Source organism: Morone saxatilis, unplaced genomic scaffold (assembly GCF_004916995.1).
Source record: "Morone saxatilis isolate NCDOM2014 unplaced genomic scaffold, NCSU_SB_2.0 Contig12, whole genome shotgun sequence".
NCBI classification, from domain to species: domain Eukaryota; kingdom Metazoa; phylum Chordata; class Actinopteri; family Moronidae; genus Morone; species Morone saxatilis.
Window position 1 is genome coordinate 7736043 of NW_023339674.1, and position 24359 is coordinate 7760401.

General features: G+C 41.8%; 1 protein-coding gene across 1 annotated transcript in view; it reads left to right on the forward strand.

Annotated features, from left to right (window-relative positions):
* Window positions 1-24359, forward strand: part of hmcn1 (hemicentin 1) — a 79563-nt gene that overhangs the window by 48780 nt on the left and 6424 nt on the right. The window contains exons 33-92 of the mRNA XM_035653568.1: window positions 468-576; window positions 666-835; window positions 1077-1231; window positions 1986-2109; window positions 2289-2390; window positions 3239-3415; window positions 3625-3776; window positions 3924-4047; window positions 5900-6075; window positions 6243-6339; window positions 6505-6627; window positions 6763-6918; window positions 7271-7552; window positions 7697-7864; window positions 8899-9012; window positions 9270-9356; window positions 9507-9698; window positions 9811-9984; window positions 10080-10193; window positions 10273-10418; window positions 10531-10681; window positions 10925-11122; window positions 11203-11316; window positions 11400-11587; window positions 12050-12146; window positions 12317-12478; window positions 12652-12765; window positions 12857-13059; window positions 13779-13860; window positions 13997-14128; window positions 14253-14402; window positions 14569-14728; window positions 14831-14955; window positions 15082-15265; window positions 15585-15682; window positions 15794-16072; window positions 16165-16361; window positions 16501-16582; window positions 16825-16961; window positions 17041-17182; window positions 17356-17500; window positions 17642-17769; window positions 17860-18016; window positions 18244-18365; window positions 18507-18671; window positions 18885-18992; window positions 19095-19232; window positions 19325-19459; window positions 19629-19898; window positions 20113-20303; window positions 20549-20762; window positions 20934-21068; window positions 21378-21568; window positions 21830-21911; window positions 22074-22343; window positions 22487-22657; window positions 22762-22932; window positions 23308-23478; window positions 23589-23759; window positions 23906-24076. Of these exons, the coding sequence (XP_035509461.1) occupies window positions 468-576; window positions 666-835; window positions 1077-1231; window positions 1986-2109; window positions 2289-2390; window positions 3239-3415; window positions 3625-3776; window positions 3924-4047; window positions 5900-6075; window positions 6243-6339; window positions 6505-6627; window positions 6763-6918; window positions 7271-7552; window positions 7697-7864; window positions 8899-9012; window positions 9270-9356; window positions 9507-9698; window positions 9811-9984; window positions 10080-10193; window positions 10273-10418; window positions 10531-10681; window positions 10925-11122; window positions 11203-11316; window positions 11400-11587; window positions 12050-12146; window positions 12317-12478; window positions 12652-12765; window positions 12857-13059; window positions 13779-13860; window positions 13997-14128; window positions 14253-14402; window positions 14569-14728; window positions 14831-14955; window positions 15082-15265; window positions 15585-15682; window positions 15794-16072; window positions 16165-16361; window positions 16501-16582; window positions 16825-16961; window positions 17041-17182; window positions 17356-17500; window positions 17642-17769; window positions 17860-18016; window positions 18244-18365; window positions 18507-18671; window positions 18885-18992; window positions 19095-19232; window positions 19325-19459; window positions 19629-19898; window positions 20113-20303; window positions 20549-20762; window positions 20934-21068; window positions 21378-21568; window positions 21830-21911; window positions 22074-22343; window positions 22487-22657; window positions 22762-22932; window positions 23308-23478; window positions 23589-23759; window positions 23906-24076 (9243 nt within the window). The remainder of the gene's footprint in view (window positions 1-467; window positions 577-665; window positions 836-1076; window positions 1232-1985; window positions 2110-2288; window positions 2391-3238; window positions 3416-3624; window positions 3777-3923; window positions 4048-5899; window positions 6076-6242; window positions 6340-6504; window positions 6628-6762; window positions 6919-7270; window positions 7553-7696; window positions 7865-8898; window positions 9013-9269; window positions 9357-9506; window positions 9699-9810; window positions 9985-10079; window positions 10194-10272; window positions 10419-10530; window positions 10682-10924; window positions 11123-11202; window positions 11317-11399; window positions 11588-12049; window positions 12147-12316; window positions 12479-12651; window positions 12766-12856; window positions 13060-13778; window positions 13861-13996; window positions 14129-14252; window positions 14403-14568; window positions 14729-14830; window positions 14956-15081; window positions 15266-15584; window positions 15683-15793; window positions 16073-16164; window positions 16362-16500; window positions 16583-16824; window positions 16962-17040; window positions 17183-17355; window positions 17501-17641; window positions 17770-17859; window positions 18017-18243; window positions 18366-18506; window positions 18672-18884; window positions 18993-19094; window positions 19233-19324; window positions 19460-19628; window positions 19899-20112; window positions 20304-20548; window positions 20763-20933; window positions 21069-21377; window positions 21569-21829; window positions 21912-22073; window positions 22344-22486; window positions 22658-22761; window positions 22933-23307; window positions 23479-23588; window positions 23760-23905; window positions 24077-24359) is intronic.

Sequence of the window (24359 nt, forward strand, 5' to 3'; positions counted from 1 at the left end):
TTGTGTAACCTGAGCTGATACTGTGCTTCGTGCTGAGTCTGTTGGTATCTACACCATGTGTGCATTCCACGTGGGAAACAGACACCTGCCATTTCACTGTGGCTTTGCACATCTGACTGATACACAAATACCAGAAGATTCAGTTCAATACATTTCAGAGCACGAGACCCCTGGCAGAGGATTTTTATCTAACATCACATTTTGTCTAATATTGTTACTTTCAGCAGCACAAATAGAGGAAGAAGATAAAGAAAAGAAGGAAAGCAAAGAAACAAAGTTGTGATATTAAAATGAATTAGACAATTAAAAAACAACAAACTTTTATTCACTATAACTGGTTTTCCAATCTGAAATATAAGAAAATATCCATTTTAAAATGACAAATGGATTTATTGTGGTTTTCCAGAGTCGAAGACATTGTTGATGTTACTTCAGAACTTCACAGATTACATTTTTTTCTTTCCTAGTTCCTCCTTTCATTGATGGAGCTGATGACATCACAGACAGCACAGTGATAATCAACAGCCCTCTGGAGCTGGAGTGTCAGGCCACTGGAACACCGGCCCCTGTCATCACGTAAGATCTCCATCTCATGCATGCAGATAAACATATATAAATGCATATTGCATGCACACTTATTCACTGTAGAAACCATTCCTTTACAGGTGGTATAAAGATGGAAAACCAGTCAGACAGGGTGAGGGGTTGCGGGTGGCAGCCAGCGGTCGACGGCTGGTTGTTTCCCGCGCTCAGGTCTCTGACACGGCTCGTTTTCAGTGTGTCGCCACAAATGAAGCAGGAGACCATGAGAGGGACTTCAATGTGGTTGTCCATGGTGAGTAATTATACTGTATCATACTATAATTTATAGTAAAAGTAACTGTTTTCTGACAAAACATCAATATGGCGGATAGTTTTATATGCACTATAGTTGTAATAAATGTATTTTATGCTTTAAATGCAAGCCACAGGGACACTCCCACTTTGGGTAAATACTACTCTCTGCCTTTTCGTAATTTTCTTTTTTCCAAATTTGCTGTGGCAAGAAAATAAATCTATCCTCTTCATCCCTCCAGTTCCTCCGTCCATTCGTACCACCGGGCCTGGCGAACGTTCAGTGGTTCTCCACAAGGCCATCAGTCTTGAGTGCATCTCCAGTGGCATCCCTCCTCCCAGCATTACCTGGCTTAAAGATGGCCGACCTGTCGACACAACACAGGGCCACCTTAAGGTTAATTCCCTGGTTGACTGAATATTAATTTATTACTTTTGATATGACATACCTTTGGAGTAAGCACAGCTTCAGGCAAACCCTGCATGCAGGTTTATGCTGCCAAAAAACACAGTTAGCTCAGTAGTTTGTTCAATTGTGATCACTGGATTTCACATTAATAAAAAAAAAACACTGTTTTGTTTCAGCATGGGTCTTGATTAGTTATTTAAATCACATCAGTGCAGCACAAAAGAAACTGTTCTATTTTCCATCTGCAAGCAGCAACAATAATTTAAGTTGCTGAGTCTTGGGCCAAGGGTTTTTTTTTATTTTAAGTACAGTTTGATGACATGTTTGATGTGTTTTTAGCAGCAAATGTCTGCATGCAAAGTTTTAAAGATACAGAAATAAAGCATAGTGTTAGTTCAGGCATGTATTGGTGTATTTGCATCAGCTGATATTCTTCACAATGATTGGCTCATTCACATCTGTGTGGCTAGTAACATCCACGGACATTGTAACCTTACACACTGTTACTCTGATGATCAGGCTCATGCCAACATTTTTTCTTGCATCCATTCCTAGATGGATCTGGACCTAGATGGATCAGCCTCTGACTGAAGTGGAAATATTATTAGCTTTTTTCAGGATTGAACCTGATACTTTGCAATCTCAGAAAAATGTTTGGAAAATGGATTATACTTTTATGCTCACATTTTGCCATGGAAAGTCTGAATTCTCTGTGTCCTGTGTGTGTTTGTATCTGTCACAGCTGGAGTCAGCGGGCAGGATGTTAAAGGTCACAGAGGCAAGACTAGAAGATACTGGGAGATACACCTGCCTGGCCACAAATGCAGCTGGTGAAGCCCAGCAGCACATACGGCTCAGTGTCCATGGTAACTTAAAGACACACACATCACTCTCTTTGCATGTTTCTGACGCTTGTCTCACTCGTCTCCTGGTTTCTGTCATATATACTTGTATCTACTTTCTGTGTCAAGGGACTAGGTGGAGACAGGAGAATGTCATCTGATAAATTGTTGTTCTTGTGTGTAATACTCTGTGTGTCCCTCAGAGCCTCCCAGTATTCCCAACTCTGGAGAGATCATCAACCAGACCATCCTGTCAGGCTTTCCCACTGAGCTAGAGTGCAAGGCCACAGGCAGCCCATTACCTGGTAAGACGGCTCACAAACTTCTTCCTCCATCCTGCTGTGCTCACTCACAGGCTTCAGGGCGTAGTTTCCTCTGACCACTGAGTTGGAATTGCGGCTTGACTTATCTTTAACCTTTAATGGAACAGCAGAAAATTGATCTCAGATGACTCCCTACAGGCAGCTTCACTCTCTCCACGCTGCTTTTCTTCAATACAGATAAGATCGCATTCCAGTGTAATTGAACACTTTTCTTGGGATTTTTCTGCATTTCACAGCAGGTGTTTCATTACAACAATCTGATATCTGTGAAACCATGTTACATGTGAAAGTACTGATACAGAAATCAATTTTAAGCTTGCAAAAACATAGAGAGCTACTTCGCTTTGTCTTAATAAAAAACAACACATAAATAATTATTCATCAGTGTCTAGTAGTATGACGCATTGAATGGTAAAATAGGTCAAAATACATATCTATTATCTGCTTTTGTGACTCGTCAGTCTTTTATGGTCAATTGGAAATGGTTTCCTTACTTTTCTGAGGGTTAAAATAAAGTGAAGCACATTTTCTTTTCTATGCAGTACAAATGTAGACAAGGTTTGAGATCCGATCCAATTGCAAACTCTTAATTTAAGGCTAGAACGTTTCTACTTACACTTACAGTTACAGTTACACTTATAGTACATTTTGTATTGTTTCTGCACTTTAACTGCACTCCAACCATTAGTCCATCATCTGTTATTCTTATCTTCATTTTAGTTTAATTTCACTATGTTCAATGTTTGATTTATCGTCCTTCCTAATATCTTTTAAATGTAATTTCCCGCTATTTCGGTTTATGTAAACGTCAAAAAACCTTTGTGCTTCAGCTATCACTTGGTACAAAGATGGCCGACCACTGACAAGTGCAGCAGGGGTGACTATGCTGAAGCGTGGCCAAGTGCTGGAGATTGAACGGGCTCAGCTGTCTGATGCTGGGATATACAGATGTGTAGCGGTAAACCTGGCTGGAGTTGCTGAGATATCCCACAGCCTGCAGGTGTACGGTGAGTGACTTTTTATATGACATACATAAAACAGAGATTTGCTAATCCTTTATGAAGTCGAATAGGTAGACATCATAACAATATTTCTTTATAATTAGGAGACACAGGGTTAAAACACGCTTCAGTTATCCACCTTGTCCAGCTTCCTAAATGTTATGTAAATGTTTATGCAGTTATTCTTGATGTTTTCCTTTTTTTTTTTCACGTAGTGCCTCCGGTGATTTCCAGTCGAGGTGGGACAGTAACAGTTGTGGTGAATGAAGCTGCAAGGTTGCAGTGTGAGGCCACAGGAGTTCCTCTGCCCAGCCTTACATGGCTCAAAGATGGCAGTCCTGTAGCAAGTGTATCTCATGGCATACAGGTACCCATAAATCAATTTAAAATGATTGAATCAATTCATGTTTCAATTAAGTAATGATTAAGCCAAAAAACATTGTGGATGTACACACATTAATTCCGTGTCGTGTGCTGTAATTGGGTCTCTGACCTGTTTCTGTCTCCCGCTCAGGTGTTGTCTGGTGGCAGAGTGCTGTCTCTGAACAGTGCACTGGTTAGTGATACAGGCAGGTATACCTGTGTGGCTGTCAATGCCGGCGGAGAACAACACAGAGAGTACAACCTGAGGGTTTATGGTGAGTGAATCACCATTTGTCAGTAGTTTTAGTTGTATTTGCAGATATTTGGTTGCACTGAAGGCAAATATGAGATAAATTAGTCTAAATATTAAAAAAATTAATAGAATCAATTCACTAATTAATCAGACAGATGACAAAAAAGAAACTGGCAAACATTTTTACAATTGAGTAATACTTTTTCAATCAAGAATTAATGGTTTTTCCTTTTGCTTACTTTTGGATCACAGATTGAGCATTTTATCAGCCAACAATGACACAACTTCCATCATCATCATGACCCAGACTTAAAAAATGCTGCACTTCATTACAAATAAAGTCAAAAAGGACTTGGATGAAATTTTGTTTTAATATTGGGAAATATTTTAACAAAATTATAATTAAAAATAATTTGATATTTGAAATGAGCATTCATTTTAGTATTGAAGTAGTTAAACATTCGCTTCATTAGGCAAGTTGTTGGCAGGCGCTGTTGAAAGAACAGGACTTGTTAAATTCTTCTCCTTAGGACACATTCTTCCCTATTATGATTTTAATGTCTTTATGTCTTTTCCTTGCTCGCCTTCTTGTTTTACTGAGTAATGGTTATGGCCAACTGTAGTATGTCTTTCAACAGAGCACCAGATCCAGCACGAAACGTGAATTAAAATACTGAAACAATAGTTAAAAGAGCCTTGAGCAAAACATGTGCAAGGAGAGGAAGTGTGATCTAACTGAGTTTAGCATTTCAATAAACCTTGTCAGTTTCCTACACCGCGCTGAGCTTGATGGCAAATCAGTTGTTATACAAGTCTAATCAAAGCTTATGTCACTGAGGCAATAGGAGACAAGTAGTTTACATATAGGGGATTGTAAAGGCTGTGCTCGTATGCGTGTCCGTCGCTGTATGTCTGTTTGAACATGCATGCAGAATACAAACATCCACATGATGTGCGTTTCCTCGGAAAGATCAAAAGGAGCTTGTCCAGAGAAATAAAGGCAGATTTGTTGTGGTAATTGCTACCATTCTTCAGCAGCTTCCTGTGTCTGGCCAGATACTGAGCTGAGGGCCTGTTTCTGTCCTTCCCCAATGACTTGTGCTCTGTCTGTCCAATAACCATTATGCAGGGGAAAATTGGTCAGCAGTCAATTTCTAGACCAGGCCAGATTCACCAAAAAATAGGGGGGACTGTCTCATGAAACTCTTAAACAGTAGCTTAGATGAAAAAAATTGCCAGTTGCAGTAGATGTTATATTTAAGGAGTCCGGTTTGCTGTTAGAATAAAGGCATTGTCATACATTTCCTGAGCTTATACATCAAAATTGTCAATTAGCCCCTGTTTACCTCTCGGTGGCTCAAATCATCATGCCCAGCACTTATTCAAATTATGAAGAAAATCTGGTAATCTACTCATCTTCGGTTGTGATGATACTTTGATAGTCACAAGGGAACAAAAACGTTCTTGTGTGAATTTCTTTGCTCCTGAGTCATTACGCATCTCAGTGCATGTTAGCAATTTCCATGGAGATAAGGTTTCATGAACTTCTTGGAAATGAAGGTACTCTGATTGTTAATACCACAAACGAATGTTGAACTAGTTTAATGATGTTGTCATTGCCCAAAATAGAATTAGTACTTAAAGAGCACCAGATGCCCAATTTAACAGAGCCTTTGCATCTCAGGAAGCAATTATTGTGTTTGCTTGTGAGGTAATATGAAGAGTTTACAGCATTTATGATGGCTTAGTGGGCTAACCTTAAAGGTCAATTAATGTAAAAGAGCATGTGAATATTGTGTATATGATCTGAATATATATTTTCAGAGGAGATGTTTTTTGATATAATATATAGTTTGCCTTAATTTCTGCCACAGTGCCACCTAACATCAAGGGTGAGGAGGTGAATGCCACAGTGATGCTAGGCCGTCCAGTGGAGCTGCACTGCCAGAGCGATGCAATCCCTCCACCTACTCTCTCCTGGCGCAAAGATGGCCGGCCACTCTTCAGGAAGCCCGGACTGACAGTCTCAGCGGATGGGAGTGTGCTCAAGGTACAGCCAGAGTTAGAGACTATGAAACAGTTTTGTATATCTTTGTGAGAGTTGGTAGGGTGTTCACTTCTTTGTTTCAATAAATATTCTGTTTATTGGCTTTGGAGTTGGAAGGTTCTGTGTATTGTTACAATATCTCATGATTTGTCTATAAATCTAATTGTCAGGTCGATAGTGCTCAGGTGCAGGATTCAGGCAGGTATTCCTGTGAAGCCACCAATGTTGCTGGCAAAACAGAGAAGAACTATAACCTTAATGTCTGGGGTGAGTTTATCTTAAGTTTTGGCTCTAGTTGTTGTAACATTCTCTCTGGAGATCTATTTACATTTTTATTTTCCTGTCACATTTTCACAATCTCAGTTAAATGCACCAGCATGCACCTTAAATGAGATGTGAGCGCCTCCTTTTGGTGTCTTTTTATTATTACAGTTTCTCCCAGTATTCGTGGCTCAGAGGAGGTGTCTCCTCTGACTGTGATTGAAGGAAGTCTTATCACTCTGGTGTGTGAGTCCAGTGGCATACCTCCCCCCAGCCTTACCTGGAGGAAGGACGGTAAGCGTATGTGTGTATGTGAGACAGAGGCATAGGGTCATTGTATGATGCACTGAATATGGGTGTATGTATGTATGTGAGTATGGATAATTTGTTTGAATGCCATACCTATCCTGTGTTTTTTGTGTGTTCCAGGTTCTGAGCTCAAGTCAGACCAACGGCTTAGGGTTCTGTCAGGAGGTCGCCAGCTGCAGATCTCCAGTGCTGAGAGGACTGATACAGCCTCCTACACCTGCACAGCCTCCAGCGCAGCCGGCACCACTTCCAAAGAGTACAGCCTGCAGGTTTATGGTACGTGTGTGCCATTAAATCTGTGATATCTAGTGCTCAAAGTCATTTATGTTGTTTTTTTCCTCTTTTTGTCACTGGAAACTGTCACTGTCAGAGAAATCTAATCAGTTACAGGGTGGTAAAATCACTAAAAACCTGCTTTAAATAGACAAGAGAAAGAAACATGATGGGAGGCAACATTGGATGTGTTGAAGATGGTAAAGCCGGTCTTACAAATCCATGTTTGTATCAATGTTTAAAGTGACTAAAATATCATTAACAATATATACTTAATATATGCTGGTTGTTGAATAAGTATTAATCATCTCTTGAGGGAGCATGTGCACCAACTCACTTGCCTTTCTCACTTCAGTCCGCCCTTCCATCAGACGCAACGAGGGCGACAGCGATGACGTTGCTGTGACAAAAGGAGGTGATGTGACCCTACAGTGTGCTGCAGAGGGTGTGCCACGACCAGCGGTCACATGGCTGAAAGATGGGCGGCCTATCACAGGACAGCATGGTGCCAAGGTCCTGAACGAGGGGAGGCTGTTGCAGATTAAAGATGCTAAGGTGTCGGACACGGGACGCTACACCTGTATCGCTGTTAATGTGGCAGGACAGGCTGACAGCAAGCATGATATCAGTGTACATGGTATGAATTATCAACTGGTTCTGAAGTTGTTGTTTTATTTTATTTTATTTTTAATGTTATTTTGTTGTAATCAATCAGCAGTCCATCTCAAGGTCTTACATTTTCTTTCTGCCCCTTTTTCTTATTCCATCTCCTCCTGTTCAGTCCCGCCCAGTATAATTGGTCAGGTAAAAGTGCCAGAAAACGTGAGTGTTGTGGTGAAGAACCCAGTTGCTCTAAACTGCGAGGCTTCTGGCATCCCTCTTCCTGCCATCACCTGGCTGAAGGATGGTCAGCCAATCAAAGTTTCTAGCTCAGTGCGCGTCCTCTCTGGTGAGTTCCTATTTGGCGTTTTGGGCTGTCTCTGATGTTGTAGGGAAGGTGTTGTTTTGATAAATCCATGTTACAAAACTCACAAAGCATGCAGAATTTCAAATTTTAATGTTTTTTTTAAAGTTTGGCTATGTTGTATGTCATATCAGATATTTTTAAAGGTCTTTAAAAAAAGTTTTGTGTCCCATTCGTGAAGGAACATACAAGGAAAGCTAGCCACCAAAAATTAAAAGTAGTAACCTGAACTATTTTGCTTCCTTGCTGGGTTTAAAGGCTAAACTGTTGCAATACATCACCAGTAGTAAGATCTAATAGGATCATTGCTGGGGCCAAACTCAACAGACAGAGATTTGTGAAAGAAGGCAAACAGGAGCAATTGCTTTGAATTGTGTTTTTGAACATTTAACAAGATATATTGGGTGCTTCCAAATGAAACCATGGCCCCTGAAGTTAAGCATACAATCACTAAACGTACCACGTTCTTTCAAGTTGACCTATCTGGTTTTTGACTTATGTCCACTTTGTACTTGAGCTCAGGATAATGGGGGATAATTTCACAACCACAGAAATGCAATTGTTTTGAAAAAGCTGACCATGTAACTCACAAAATCAAGTGCTTGTGATGTGATGACACTCGTGTGGTCAGAGGGGCTCATGTTGAGGTGTATCAGTTATGTGTAAGATTCAGTATAGTAGTTAAATTCAGTGCACTGCAGATTCCACTTTATGTTTGTCACTGGTTTTCTCAGGATATTCTCACGAACCTTGTTAAGAAATGTTGTTTTTAAAGACAGATGCCATTAGTCTTGAATCTCATTAAACTGGTTTGTAAATGTTTTAACAGCTGTGAGCCTCAGAGTCTGAATTCTTTCTGTTAATTGATCCCAGTTTTCAACAGGATTGAAATGTTTTTTACGTGTCCTTGGGATGTTTTCCTTTTGTGAAAAAAGGGGCAACTTTATGCTGACATAGTCTTTGAAAACATTTCATAATGACAATAAATAAATGATATTGATATTGATATTGATCTGTAGGGGGCCGGAGCCTACGTCTTATGCATGCTGCAGTAGAGGATGCTGGGAGGTACACCTGTATTGTGTCTAACAGCGCTGGAGAGGAAAGGAAGAACTTTGACCTTGACATCCTCGGTAAAGATTTAATAAACACCTTGTGTTTTAGTATTTTGTTAGATGGCATCATATTGAATGAAAATGATCGACTTCACTGTACAGATTACTTAACATATTATATTAGGAGTGAATGTGTGTTTACATTTATAGGTTCTTCGGTTTCATTTAACATCAATCTGAAGAGATGTGATGAACATGAATCTTGCTGTGAAAGCTTTTTAATAAATGGGGAGACAGTGAGGACCGTGTAATTGATTTTTAGTCTAATTTGACAGTTCCACCACGCATTGTGGATGAGGGGACAGTGGTGGATACCAAAGTCAAAGAGAAACACAACATTACTCTCACCTGTGAGGCATCAGGTAATTGACATAATATATATATATATATTCTGCATTGAAATCACATGTTCTCCTTCTAAAAATTATGTTATCAATCCATAATATAAATGACATTAAAGACAGTACACTCTATATATTGCCACTTTGTTAACTTAATCTATTAATTCCCAGGTAACCCTGTACCAGAGATTAAATGGCTGAAGGATGGACAGATGTTGGTGCCTGACAGACGCTACCAAGTTTTGTCTCACGGCCGTTTCCTCCAAATCTCTGGGGCCCAAGTGGCGGACACTGGCAGGTACAGCTGTCTGGCATCTAACAGTGCAGGGGATCGCAGCCGGCACTTTAACCTCAACGTCCTGGGTACAAACACACCGCTTTTAATCCATTGAGGATAATTAATCAAACCATTTGAGACGAATTTCAGTCACGTTCTAGATTTGATTGCTCTGCTCGTCCCTCCTTTTTTTGCCAGTTTCTCCCACCATTGCTGGCTCAGGTCCTGACGGTTCTGCAGAGGAGGTGACAGTAACTCTGAGCAGCCCCACTTCTCTGTTGTGTGAAGTCCAATCCTACCCTCCTGCTCTCATCACCTGGCTCAAGGATGGCACTCCGTTTGAGTCCAGTCGCAACATCCGAGTCCTTCCAGGTATGAGATCACATGTACTTTACAATATAGTTGAGCTGAATTAAAAAACAGTAGTATGGTGCATCTTTTGTCATTCATCACCCATGCTTTCACAGGTGCGAGAACACTGCAGATTCTCAATGCTAAAGAGGAGGATGCTGGGAGATATACCTGTGTGGCCACTAATGAGGCTGGAGAGACATTGAAGCACTATGAGGTCAAGGTTTATGGTGAGATTCCTCTTTGCATCTGTTAATAATTATCTGTTGATAATATACATGTAATCTAAAACATGTTTCTTGACTCCAGTTCCCCCTCAGATCAATAAAAATGATATCCCAGGGGAAGGACTGGCCCCCAAAGAGGTTAAGATCAAGGTCAACAGCACACTGACCCTGGAGTGTGCAGCTCAGGCCTTTCCTACACCAGCACTGCAGTGGTACAAGGACGGACAGGTAGAAATCTGATTTGATCATTCCATGAGAGATTAAGGCAGAAAATAAAGAAGTAAATATATAAATATAGGTTGAAAAATTACTCCCCTCTCATGCCTTTTTTCCTCCACAGATCCTTCGGGCAGATGACCATGTATCCATAACAGCCAACGGTCGTATTGTCCAGATCAAGCATGCTCAAGTGTCAGACACTGGCCGCTACACCTGCGTAGCCACGAATATAGCTGGAGAGGATGAGAAGGACTTTGATGTAAATATACAAGGTGAACTGGGTTGACTGATGCAGATGTGTTAACTGAGACTATTTGTGAATTTCATGAGCTCAAAGAGTATTCTTGTGCTGTTGTTTTTGCATTTATTCTATCTTTAAAATGTTAATAATTGCAGAACCAACTTGTACTTTTATAGCCTCTATTAGGTTTCCAGCCACACTTTAAAATAAAGTTTAAAAAAATTCTCAAAGAAGGCTCAAATATTTTTCTCTCTTTTTCTTTTCTCCTATTCAGTTCCACCTAATTTCAACAGGCCCGGTGGGGTTGGCGATACCACGTCTTCCCCCGGTTTTGGAGGGGATGTTCGAGATGTGATACTCAACAATCCAATCTCTCTGTACTGTGAGACCAATGCTGTCCCTCCTCCAACACTCACCTGGTACAAAGATGGACAACTGCTGACCTCCAGTGACAAAGTTCTGATCTTGCCAGGTGAGATAGACAAAAATAAAAGAAAGAAAGAGACAGAGCAAGACAGAGAATTAGTTCTTACTAATGAGTTTTATTTTCAGGTGGGCGAGTGTTACAAGTTCCCAGAGCCCAGGCTGAAGACTCAGGCAGGTATACGTGTGTGGCTGTCAACGAAGCGGGAGAAGACTCTATTCAGTATGATGTTAGAGTACTATGTGAGTAAAAACACTTTTCTTTGTGGCATCAGTCACTTTAAAAAGAGAACAGATTCTTATTATCTATTTCTATCCTGCAACAGTGCCCCCGATCATACATGGAGCAGACAGCGATTTGCCTGATGAGGTCACAGTCTTGGTCAACAAAACTACCCAACTGGAGTGTCACGTGGATGGAAACCCCGCCCCCAAGATCACCTGGTTTAAAGACAGCCAGCCAGTCAGCTCTGATGGGACACATAGAATCCTGTCCAATGGGCGAACACTTCAGGTAACAACCAGGAAACACAAATAGTTGTTCGAACCATTGTCTCATAGCATACAAACCCATTCCAGGTTTTCAGTTACTCTAATATAACGGTTGTCTGTAAAATCCACAGAAAGTCTTTAATTACCATAAAGAAACCACAAATATGTGTAGCTGCAAATTTGGTGACTCATTCACGGATTCATTCAGTCATTTTATACACAAAGTGGCCAGAAAAATAGAAACCCTTGTACAATGTAATGCAGTCCAACGGAGGGGCCATGAAGTTGTTATGAAGATCATACTGTTAACAAGCTGTTGAGATTTTACATAAATGGAAGCTTGTAATGTTCAGATAAATCGTTGGGAATATCTGTCCCATTAAAAAAAAGCCCTCCATCACTTTGGTATGGTATATTATGTCTACATACTATAAATCTTTGTTCTTAATGGATTCTATATTTCTCCATCTTTCCCAACCGTCAGGTGTTGACTGCTCAGGTATCTGACACAGGACGCTATGTGTGTGTGGCTGACAATGTGGCTGGAAGTGCAGAAAAATCCTTTAACCTTAATGTTCATGGTGAGTCACGTGTAAAAATTGCCATATGTTATCAATTTGTGAAAGGATGAACTAGATGAAAAGATAAGATGCATCTACATTTACTCTTATGTATAACAAACTGCTGATTTCTTCTTTACTGTAAGATAACTGTTTGCTATGCTGAATGTTTCTTGTCTTTGTCCTTTCAGTGCCTCCCACCATTATTGGCCTGAGTCCTGAGACTGTGACTGTGGTGGTGAACAACTTTGTGTCTCTCTCTTGTGAAGCTACTGGTTTCCCCCCTCCCACTTTGAGCTGGCTAAATGACAGGGGCCCCATTCAGGCCAACACCAATGCCCTCATCATGCCAGGTACTGCTAACTTGGTACACTTTTAATAGAATGAAGATTGAGCAAAGGGTCACAACTGAGGCCATTTTGCCTTAAAATAATAATATCTGGATATGAGCATGCCATAAAAATGATCAAGACCCACAACAAATAATAATAGTTGATTCTGAATGTGTCTGTGTTTGTGCCTTCAGGTGGTCGTACGCTACAAATTCTGAAAGCAAAAGTATCTGATGGAGGAAAGTACAGCTGTGTGGCCATGAACGCAGCAGGAGAGGCTTACAAACACATCTACCTCACTGTTTTCGGTTAGTCAACGTCCACACTGTCTCTACTGTGTACTGAGCGCCTGACTTTGGCCTGACAGTAAATGTTTTCCTCTCTCCTCTCTCATTTCAGTTCCTCCCAGTATCCGGGACAGTAGTGGAGACTCTCCTGTGGTGGTGAATGTGCTCGTGGGTAAATCAGTAACTCTGGAGTGTGAGTCCAACGCTGTGCCTCCTCCCACCATCACCTGGTACAAGAACGGCAGGGTGGTGACAGAATCAGCCAGCCTGCGCATCTTGGCAGAGGGACAGATGCTTGAGATCAAAGGCTCAGAGGTAAGAAATGTTGTCTGTTCTTGTTCTCTATCATTTTTATTTTTTCAGCAACATCTTTCAGCAATCGCATGACAAGTCAAACAGTGTAGTGATTAATGTGATGTTTTTGTTCCTTGTTTTGTTTTGATGAAAATTTTAGTTTTTTGTAGGAGCCACTCACAGCCTCAGCCATAGTAGCTACCACTAAAATAAGTAAATGTATCGTGTCTCCCTGCAAGGATTTATCAAAATATCAAGTTTAGTTTCTCACACCAGAGTGGATTCCAGGACACTTTAAAGGTGCACTAGGCTAAAGAATGGTCTTAAAGGTTTCTGATGTAACTAGTAACTATTTGTAAGACTTTTGTAGCTAGATAAGCAAGGATGAGAGCTAGGCTACAGAGCGGACCATGGCGTTCAGATGAAGATGCCTAATCGAGTCAGTGGGGAACTGTAGTCTAATCTAAGCAGATACACTATAGATGTAAGGATGGGTCAAGCTGCCAAGTATCTGCTCTTTTCTTGGGTGAGAGTAGGAATTAAAGGTGGGTTGAAGGTAAGTTGTGTAAGCACAGAAAGTGGTGTCACCTGTCATAGGGCCCAGTAGATTCATGATGGCACTACAAGGTCTAGTTATAGGTCATTTGGCGCATTTTACTGTGTACTGATATCTAACTGACTATTGTTTTTAATGTTTTGTTGTTTGTATCTTCATCTTACACGCCTCCTTTGTTCTTCAGGTGTCTGATACTGGACAGTATGTTTGCAAGGCCACCAATGTTGCTGGGCAAGTGGACAAGAACTTCCACTTGAATATTTATGGTAGCACATTATAGATATTAACGTATTCACAAATCTGAACATTTATAAGACACATATTGTATTTTTAAACATTGCTTAACACTTAAAGTATAATATAAAAAGAAAAATCTCTCTCTCTCTCTCTCTCTCTCTCCAGTACCTCCAAGTATCGATGGCCCAGCAGAGGAGAGGGTTGTGGAAACCATCAGTAACCCAGTCACCTTTGCCTGTGATGCTACTGGAATACCTCCTCCCAGCCTCGCTTGGTTGAAGAATGGACGACCCATAGGTATGCCTGCATTTTAAGTGAGCTGTTATCTGTTGTTTCTCAACAAGTTTACAGTGTGGATGACATACATAACAAGGTACAGTATAAGTCATTTAATTCATACCAAACCTATGAACTTCTTTAGAGAACTCAGAGTCTCTGGAGATGCACATCTTCTCAGGAGGAAGCAAGCTGCAGATTGCACGGTCACAGCTTTCTGACAGTGGCACTTACACGTGTGTGGCCTCCAACGTGGAGGGCAAGGCACGCAAGAGCTACCACCTCATCATACAAGGTACACGCACATGCATAGTCACTATAAAAAAATTCTAAATAAAAGATTTATATATTATCATACAAATACGCATATTTATAGTCTCTCATGGTATTCATATCATTGTGCTAATAACAACAGTGAGCAATATGATAATAATAATAATATAATAATGATTCTCTCTTAGTCCCTCCCAGTATCTCTGGATCAGAGCTGCCCAGTGAAATGGGAGTCCTGCTAAACGAAAGCATCCAGCTGGTTTGTCGGGCCCGGGGAACCCCAACTCCAACCATCCAGTGGTTGAAGGATGGGGAAGTCATCAACAACACGAGGAACGAGGAACTCAGGTATTTCTTGCCACAAAAAAAGAATAAAATTAGGGATTTTACAGCATATATCATATCTTAAGTGATGTTATAATGATAATGCGATGCTGCCTTTGGGTTCAGGATCAGTCCAGATGGCAGCACACTTACTGTGACTGGAGCTCAAACCACTGATAGTGGCAAGTACACCTGTGTGGCCACCAGCACTGCAGGAGAAGAGGACAGGATATTCAATCTGAATGTGTATGGTGGGTTTAATCCAGTTGTTTTCAAATACATACATACGTACATCATTCTTCACAAACAGTTTGAGTCTCTTGTCCTTGATGGCATGAGGAGATGTTTTCATCTTTGCTTTCTATTGACGTTTTCAGTGCCTCCAGTGATAGACGGCAATAGTGAGACAGTGGAGCAGTTGACCACAGTTCTGGACAGTTCTGTCAACATTGAGTGCGTTGCTACCGGCTCTCCTCCACCCCAGCTTAACTGGCTGAGAAATGGCCTTCCTCTGCCAGTGTCCTCCCACATACGGCTCCTTTCTGCTGGACAGGTGCTCCGGTAGGTCAGTGGACAGGGCTCAAGAAGAGTTTGTAACACATGGTGCTGCATTAACAACAACTTCTTGTGCATCTTATGTGAGGGAAAATGCTAATCATCCACACATAAGATGAAATTATTGCAAAGCAGTGTGTTATATTAGGGTAAAAAATATTGGTGTAAAAGTGTTCTTTACTTAATATACTTGTCCAATTATGTTTTCCATAATTGAATTCCCTTTTACTACTCTACCAACAACATAAAGTATTTCTTCTCTTCCTTTATTGACAGTTAAAAATGTAACAGGATGCTTATATGTTGTACCTTTTGCATCTGTCAGGATTACACGAACCCAGGTGTCTGACAGTGGAACCTATACCTGCATCGCATCAAACAGAGCAGGAGTGGACAACAGACTTTATAACCTACAGGTGCATGGTGAGTCTGAAAACATTGCTAGCTTATCAGGTCTAAATCACCAAACAGCATTCTAAAGGAACTATTCTGCAATAAAAAACAGTCAACCATGTATTGTGTTTCTCTTCCCAGTCCCTCCTGGTCTGGATGGAGCAGGGAGCACGGAGGATGTGACTGTAGTCAGAGGAAATTTGGCTTCTCTCCTGTGTGTTGCTGATGGCACCCCCACCCCAACTGTGTTCTGGCTCAAAGATGGGATGACTCTAATTCCTGACCCCCATCTCAAATTCCTCAACCTGAACACAACTGTGAAAATTATCCAGGCCCAGGTCAATGACACAGGACGCTACACCTGTGTGGCTAACAATACTGCTGGTCAAGTTAGCCGCCACTTCAACCTGAAAGTGCTGGGTGAGTGAAAGCAGATCGTAGCTTTTATTCTCCAGCTTCAACTTTTGATTCGTGGATAAGAAAAACAAATGTTTTAATGTTTTCTTCCTCAGACCCTCCACGCATCAAGGGCTCTGGTGTACCATCAGAAGTATCTGTTGTGGTTAATAATGTCCTGGAGCTTCAGTGTGAGGCCTCAGGTATCCCTACACCCTCTTTGACCTGGCTGAAGGATGGACGCCCGCTCCCACAGACAGACAGCCTACACCTCCTGCGGGGAGGAGAGGTGCTCCGTGCAGCCTCAGCACAGGTCAGTGACGAGAGATTGTTGCAGTGAAAAAACATTAAAAACATTAAAACAATACTTTAATTACATTTACTGTCTAAAGTTACATATGTGGAGTGTTTGTGGGTCTTTTTCCATTGTTTTCACTTTTACTTGTACTCAGCTGGAGGACACAGGCAGATACAGCTGCTTAGCCAACAGTCCAGCAGGAGATGATGACAAGGAGTTTCTGGTTCGAGTGCATGGTGGGTAACATAGATGTGTAATACACATTGGAGTGTGCACTGTACTTAACATTGTTAAAACAATCTATGGCTTGAAAGTAATTTACCTATAGTACATGTATTAAAAAGCATGATTCGGTCTGTCTCTATTTAGTTAAAAAAAATGTTTTACTAATAATTCTTCTGTTATGCTTGTCTAGACAGTTATTATATTATATATATATATATACAGTGCCGGCCTCTTTCTGGTTTTCCTGTAACAGTTCCCCCTAACATTGCGGGGGAGAGTACACCTCAGGACGTCTCTGTGCTACAGAACAGACAGGTGACTCTAGAGTGCAAGTCCGATGCTGTTCCACCTCCAACTCTGACCTGGCTCAAAGATGGCCAACCGTTACAGGTCAGAAATCAAACAGACAAACACAATGCTATGACTTTCACTAAAATGTATTGACAAATTACTTTTTATCTTTGTGTAGGCCTCTGCCCGTGTGCGCATTCTGTCCGGTGGCCGCTACTTACAGATCAACATGGCTGAGCTCAGCGACAAGGCTCAGTATACCTGTGTGGCCAGCAACATCGCTGGCAAGACTACGCGACAGTTTAACCTGGCTGTTAATGGTACAATTACATATTTTATCTACAACTTATGTACATAAAGAGATATTGTATATCCTTTCTGACAGAGCTGAAGAAGAGGAGCATTTGTCTTTTTCCAGTTCCCTCTGTAATTAGTTATAGAGCTGAATTTCGCAGCTACAAATGAGCAATGTATCTGTCACCTGTCCCCTCAGTGGCCCCAACTATCAAGGAAGGCTCCCAGGCAGTATCAGTACACATCAACAAGCCAGCAGTGCTTGAGTGTATTGTAAGTGGAGTGCCACCACCTCGCGTAACCTGGAGGAAACATGGTGCAGTACTGGCAGGAAACAACTACAGGTAAATCCACATATAACAATGGATTTTTTTCGTGATTCTGTCTCAATGTGTGTTTTTGATACAACAGGACTTATTACAACAACGCAATTATTAGTATTTCCTTGATGCCGTACTTTACCCAGTTTGTACAAATATGTGCAGGTACACATTTGCAGAGGATGGGTCATTACACATCCACTCTGCTCAGGTGACCGACACTGGCCGCTACCTGTGTATGGCAACAAATCAGGCTGGGACGCAACGCAAGAGAGTGGATCTGCAAGTGTATGGTGGGTGGTGAATATGTGCATACCAAACCTATGAATACTTTCAAATGCAGTCACCCTGTATTTTTTTAATCCTTGGTTCTCATCTTTCAGTCCCTCCTTCCATCGCTGACGGCCGCACCAATGTCACAGTTACTGTCAACGTTCAGACCACATTGTCCTGCGAGGCCACCGGCATACCCAAACCCACTGTCAGCTGGATGAAGAATGGTCGAGCAATAAATACTGACCAGAACCAGAATATGTACAGGTTGATCCAGGTTTTCTCCCTCTCTGTTTTCTAACTCAAGACAAAACTGGAACTTAAGAAACATTTACTTAATTACATTTACTCAGCTTAGACCAAATTAAAAGCTTTATTGCTTGAGCAATTCATTAACCTTTTTAAATATATATATATTACTCATTTGGGCATTTTTGTAGGGTTTACATCATAGTGAGACTATGTTCAGATACTAACTTTTTTGTTATTTTCAGATTACTATCATCAGGTTCCCTGGTAGTTATAGCACCGACAGTGGAGGACACAGCAGTTTATGAATGTGTGGTCTCTAATGAGGCAGGGGAAGACTCCAGATCCATCAACCTCACTGTCCATGGTAATTATTTTGCCATCTTCACTGATATTGTATCATAATGTAATGTTTCTGTCGTTAACACTTTTTAACATTTTATTTAGATCAGTCATTAATGGCAAGATCAGATATTTTCCTTCAATTTTCTAACTTGTGTCTCTTCAGTTCCTCCATCTATAGCAGATGAACCCACAGAGCTTGTTGTAACCAGACTGTCCCCAGTGGTCATCGCCTGTACTGCATCTGGCGTTCCAGAGCCCACAATCCACTGGAGCAAAGATGGCATGAAGCTCCCCAAAGAGGGACAGGGCTACAGCATCCTGTCCACAGGTCACAATCACGTTAATGCAAATAGCATCCAGACATACACAACTCTATAAACGGCCTTTAAAAATACTTAAATATGTTCCTCACACACTCTTTTATTACTATTGATAATGTTTTTATATTCAGTTAATTCTTCAACTGGTCTTGCTAAATTTGAAGAAAGGCTACTACTGTGAGTCATCTAATTATACAGTAAAAATGATGATTTGTTCTCAGGTCCAGTCGAAATAACCTCAGCTGAGCTCAGTCATGCGGGACGCTATTCTTGCACAGCCATGAACGCTGCAGGCTCCACCCACCGCCACGTGCAGCTCACAGTGCAGGGTAAGAAAAACATCCTGACAAACAATATGCCAAGACACACACACTACTGTTTGGAGGCTCTGCAGAGTGAAACAAGCCAAAAATATTAATTCCTTTCCTCAGAGCTCCCAGTGATCCAGTCTCATCCGTCTTCCCTGGATGTGATCCTGAATAACCCCATCACTCTGCCCTGTAGGGCCACAGGCTCACCCAGACCCACCATTACCTGGCAGAAGGAGGGCATCAATATACCCACCACAGGTAATAAATCCTGTCTATGTGTGTGTGTGTGTGTGTGTGTGTCAGTAATCATAATAATCGGTCATAACATTGTGTCTCTTGCTTCATGCCAGGTGGAAGTTTCACAGTGCTGCCTAATGGAAGTCTGCAGATCTCTAAGGCCTCTGTGTCAGACTCTGGAACATACATCTGTGTGGCTCAAAACCCTGCAGGCACTGCACTGGGCAAGACCAAACTCAGAGTACAAGGTGGGGCACACACTCAAGTAATGGTAACTTGATTAGCAGACGTACTATGTATTATTCAGCCATTCTGTAGGGGAATGTAAGGAACAACTTACAATCTAAACAATGATGTCAATAAATATTCTAAATGTTTTGCCTGCATGTGGTATTTCCTATTTGCTCTGTCCTGCAGTCCCTCCGGTGATCAGCTCAGAGACTCAAAAGTACCTGGCACCTGTGGACTCCTCTGTGACGCTATTGTGCCAAGCTAATGGCTCCCCTCCCCCCTCTGTCACATGGCATAAAGACGGGCAGCCGCTCAGTGAATCTGTACGCCAGCGGGTGCTCAGCTCAGGATCCCTGCAGATTGCCTTCATCCAGCCAAGTGATACTGGACGATACACTTGCACCGCTGCCAATGCAGCGGGCACTGTCAGCCTCGAGATGAGCCTCACTGTACAGAGTAAGTTTCAGTCAATACGGTATTTTAATCCACATCACTAAACATGTTTGTGGTGTTACACAAGCATAGAATTTGTTGCCTTTGATGTTGTAACAATCAATATCTAACTTAAGGGATGCCAATCATCTCTGTGATATCTGTATATTTTTATAGAACAAGACCAATGTTTTTAAATGAATGTGATAATGAAAAATAAAACCCTGTGCCTTTTCAGTACCACCTTCCATACGTGGTGGAGAGCAGGAGGTAGCAGTGGTGGAAAACAGTCAGACTCAGCTGGTGTGTGTGGCAGAGGGCGTTCCTCAGCCCAGCCTGTCCTGGGAGAAGGACGGTAATCCTCTAATTGAAAGCACAGGGGAGTACACGATCCTGCCCTCTGGAGAACTGGTGATAGACATCGCTCAGGTAAGGGAAACAAAGGAAAACATTATATTTCTGTTTGTTTATGCCTGTAGATTGTTGGAAAGTAAAACCTGCTTGTATTAAATTTAGCGTAGCTGGCTGGGGTTCCATCCAAGTGTTGTTTACAGCTCTGCTATCAGTAATGCATGTTGCCTTGACACTTGCTTAGCTTATTTTGAGTCAGAAAGATGCATTTAAATATTTTTTGCATGTTCCCACTCTCCTCATTTTCCCTCCCTCTTCACCAGCCTAATGATGCAGGTATTTACACCTGCATAGCCACAAATGCAGTTGGACAGGACAGTCAGACAGTGACCCTGTCTGTTCACACTCACCCTGTCTTCACTGAGCTGCTTGAAGACGTGGCTCTCAACAAGGGAGAGCGCCTCCTGCTGTCCTGTGGAGTCAGTGGCATCCCTCCACCCAAAATTACATGGGCCTTTAACAACAACATCATCCCAGGTATATAGCAAGATCCCCTTTGATAAGGAAAATGTTTTATATTAAAGTATTTATTGAAAAACCAAATATCATAGCAATGTTAGTATGTAGCTGTTTGTCATATATTACATGAAAAGGCTTTTAACTATGTTTTTACTGATTGTCTTTTGCTACCTTTTGTTAATGCTTTAGTGCATTACGATCATATGAACGGCCACAGTGAGCTGGTGAAAGAGAGGGTGAGCAAAGACGACTCTGGTACCTACACCTGTGTGGCAGAAAACAACGTAGGAACGATAAAGTCGCTAGGCTTTGTCTATGTCAAAGGTAAAATCACTATGCCATGAAACTATTGACTCAACTTCATTTTACTTATGTAACACTTTGAATAATAAATATTTATTAATGTATGGTTGTTGTTAACAACCTTAACTTCTCCTGTGAGCACCCATATGTGGAGCCTGGTTTATTAACAGATAATGAATGACAATATAGTAAAACACAGTTGTAATAATGTAAAATTTGTCAAAATTCAAATACTGTACATAAACACTTTTAAAAAAGTCCTTTTAGCTGCTTACAGCTACTTTATAGTGTGTTATAAGCCATTAAAGCAAGTTCTTTGTCTGTCTCCAGAGCCTCCTATTATTGATGGGGACCTGCACTCCAACCGTATTGAACCTCTGGGTGGAAATGCCATCCTGAACTGTGAGGTTCGGGGAGACCCCCTGCCCACCATCCGGTGGAGCAAAAATGGAATAAATATCCAGATCAGCAACCGCATCCGTCAGCTGCACAACGGCTCTCTGGCTATCTATGGCACAGTGGTAGGAAAAACCATAAGACTTAAACTGCCTATGTGCAATACTGTGTGTATAATGTTAATTAAATGTTTAAATGCTCTGGTGGTTCAGTGGTTCAACGTGGATATCATGTTAACACAACTTCCTTTTTCAATGTCCTTATCTGTAAACAAATACATTATAAGTGTGCAGCTTTTCAGACAGCATTTATAAAGTGTATATATACATTTTAGAACTTATTTGTAATTATGATAACAAAATGTGTTTCCATTAAATGATATGCAGAGTGAAGATGCAGGCAACTACATGTGTGTTGCAACAAATGATGCTGGGGTGGTGGAAAGGAGTGTCACACTCACCTTGCAGAGTAAGTGTCCTTTTACTCCAGTGATTTAGTATTGCACCTTAAACAGGGACATAATCAGGGATTATTTTACTATTGCCCATGTCTGTTAAACTGATTTTGATGTGTGAAATCAGTGGAATTCCCCTTTAAAGGTCAGCTCACATGGATCCGTCCTTTTTCCAGGTGCACCCACAATCATAGTGGAGCCAGTGGAGACAGTGGTGGATGCTGGCACCACAGTTGTGCTCAACTGTCAGGCGGACGGTGAGCCTACCCCCCTGATTGAATGGTCCCGCCAGGGGCGCCCCCTGCTGGGCAACGACCGCTTCTCCACCCTGTCCAATGGTTCCCTCAGGGTCAGCAGTGCCCAGAAGGAGGACACCTCTGAATATGAATGTGTGGCCAGAAACTTGCTGGGATCAGTACTGGTCAGGGTCACTCTTACTGTACGAGGTGAGCTGAATTTCTTGTTGTACCATATTTTCGAGTCAACTTCCATTTCAACAAATGTTGTTAAAATTAATAAAAAACAACCATTTAAACTGACCAAATGACTGAAGGCATGTTGTGTTAATGTGCATTCATTTGTTTTCCAGTTCACGGGGGCTACTCGGAATGGGCAGAGTGGGGTCCTTGCAGTGTGTCCTGTGGCGTCGGGCTCCAGAAGAGGCTGAGACAGTGTAATAATCCTCTAGCTGCCAATGGAGGGCGTCACTGTGCAGGATCAGATAGAGAGTCACGTAGTTGTCAGGGAAAGCCCTGTCCAGGTGAGAGTGCTTTGAAAGATTGTGGATTTAACCTGTTCTCTCAGTACTTGTAAAGAAAACTGTGCATATGTGGAAACAAAATCTGTACCTCTGTCCCTCTACAGTGGATGGTAACTGGTCAGAGTGGTCTCTCTGGGAGGAGTGTTCTCGTACCTGCGGCCAGGGCAACAGGACCAGGGTCCGGACCTGCAGTAACCCACCTGCTCAGCATGGAGGCAGGCCTTGTGAGGGGAAGGCAGTGGAGGTCATCATGTGCAGTGTCAGACCTTGTCCAGGTCAGTAATCAAATATGTTTTCAGTAAATGCAGTAAAAGACAGTCAGCTGTGTGAATAGGAGGTGCAACTGGCAAGTATGTGTCTAATCTCAACTGGATGTTATCTGAAAATCTCATATTTGTCTTTTACCAACATCTGAATACTAAAAGAAAGTCAGTGCTAAATAATCTTCAGTGCTATTTATCTCAACTGTGAACAGGCTTTATTTGCACTTTTCCTGATCTACACAAGTGTAATCATCAAAATGTACTTTTCAAAAGTGAAAGTACTTAGAAGGCAGTACATTTAGTCCTGTGTAATGTGTAAGTTATTTTTCACCACTGGGCCTAAATATGTAACTATAATCCTGTATGTATCTGTGTATACTCCTGCAGTGGCGGGTAACTGGGGGTCTTGGCTACCGTGGAGCCCATGCAGTGAGACCTGTGGGAAGGGTATGCAGTCCAGAATCCGGCTGTGCAACAACCCTCCTCCAGCATTTGATGGGCCGCAGTGTGAGGGCTCAGACACCCAAACACAAGTGTGCAAGGAGAGACCTTGTCCTGGTGAGGGCTAAGGGATTGGACTTTACAATAAAATGAGTCTCTTTGTTCACCAGTGGATATAAGAGACGGACTAATTCTCCTGCTTCTTATTTTTTCCTTCTACCCTGCAGTGGATGGGAAGTGGTCATCATGGGTGAGCTGGGGAGCCTGCAGTGTTTCATGTGAAGGTGGGACCAGACAGAGGACACGTCTCTGTGCCAGCCCCTCCCCTCAGCATGGTGGCAGGCAGTGTGAAGGCAATGATGTGCACATAGACTTCTGTAACAGCGACCCCTGCCCCAGTGAGTCTTATTTACTTTCATTTACTCTTACATGTTAGTCTATCTGTAAAAATGTCTGTCCTCTATCTCCTTGGTAGTAACGTACCTGCTCTTTTGCCTTATTCTCTTTTCCTCTGTCTTTGACATTTCGATTTTATTTATGTCAGTCAGCGGCAACTGGGCTCCATGGAGTAGCTGGGGCAGCTGCAGCAAGACATGTAACGGAGGTCAGATGAGGCGCTACAGGACATGTGACAACCCCAGACCTGCCAATGGTGGGCGAGCATGTGCAGGTGCAGATACGCAGATACAGAGATGCAGCACAGCCTACTGTCCTGGTGAGTCAGCATGTTTTACACTGTGTCAGGGGTCAACAGAGTTAAGGGTTAGAGTGGCTCCTTTGGCTCCAAGTGGCTGTAAATGTCCCCAATAAACAGAACTAACATGTTTCTGCATTTCACATTGAATTTACACTTTGTAGACTGAAAAATGGCAGTTCCAACATAGGGGAAACATATGTGGAATTAATTTTTTAATCAAAAGGAAACATCATTGCTACAAACTGTGTATTTCCTAATTTTAATTACCCCTAAAACTCATATTAATAGACAATGAATAATT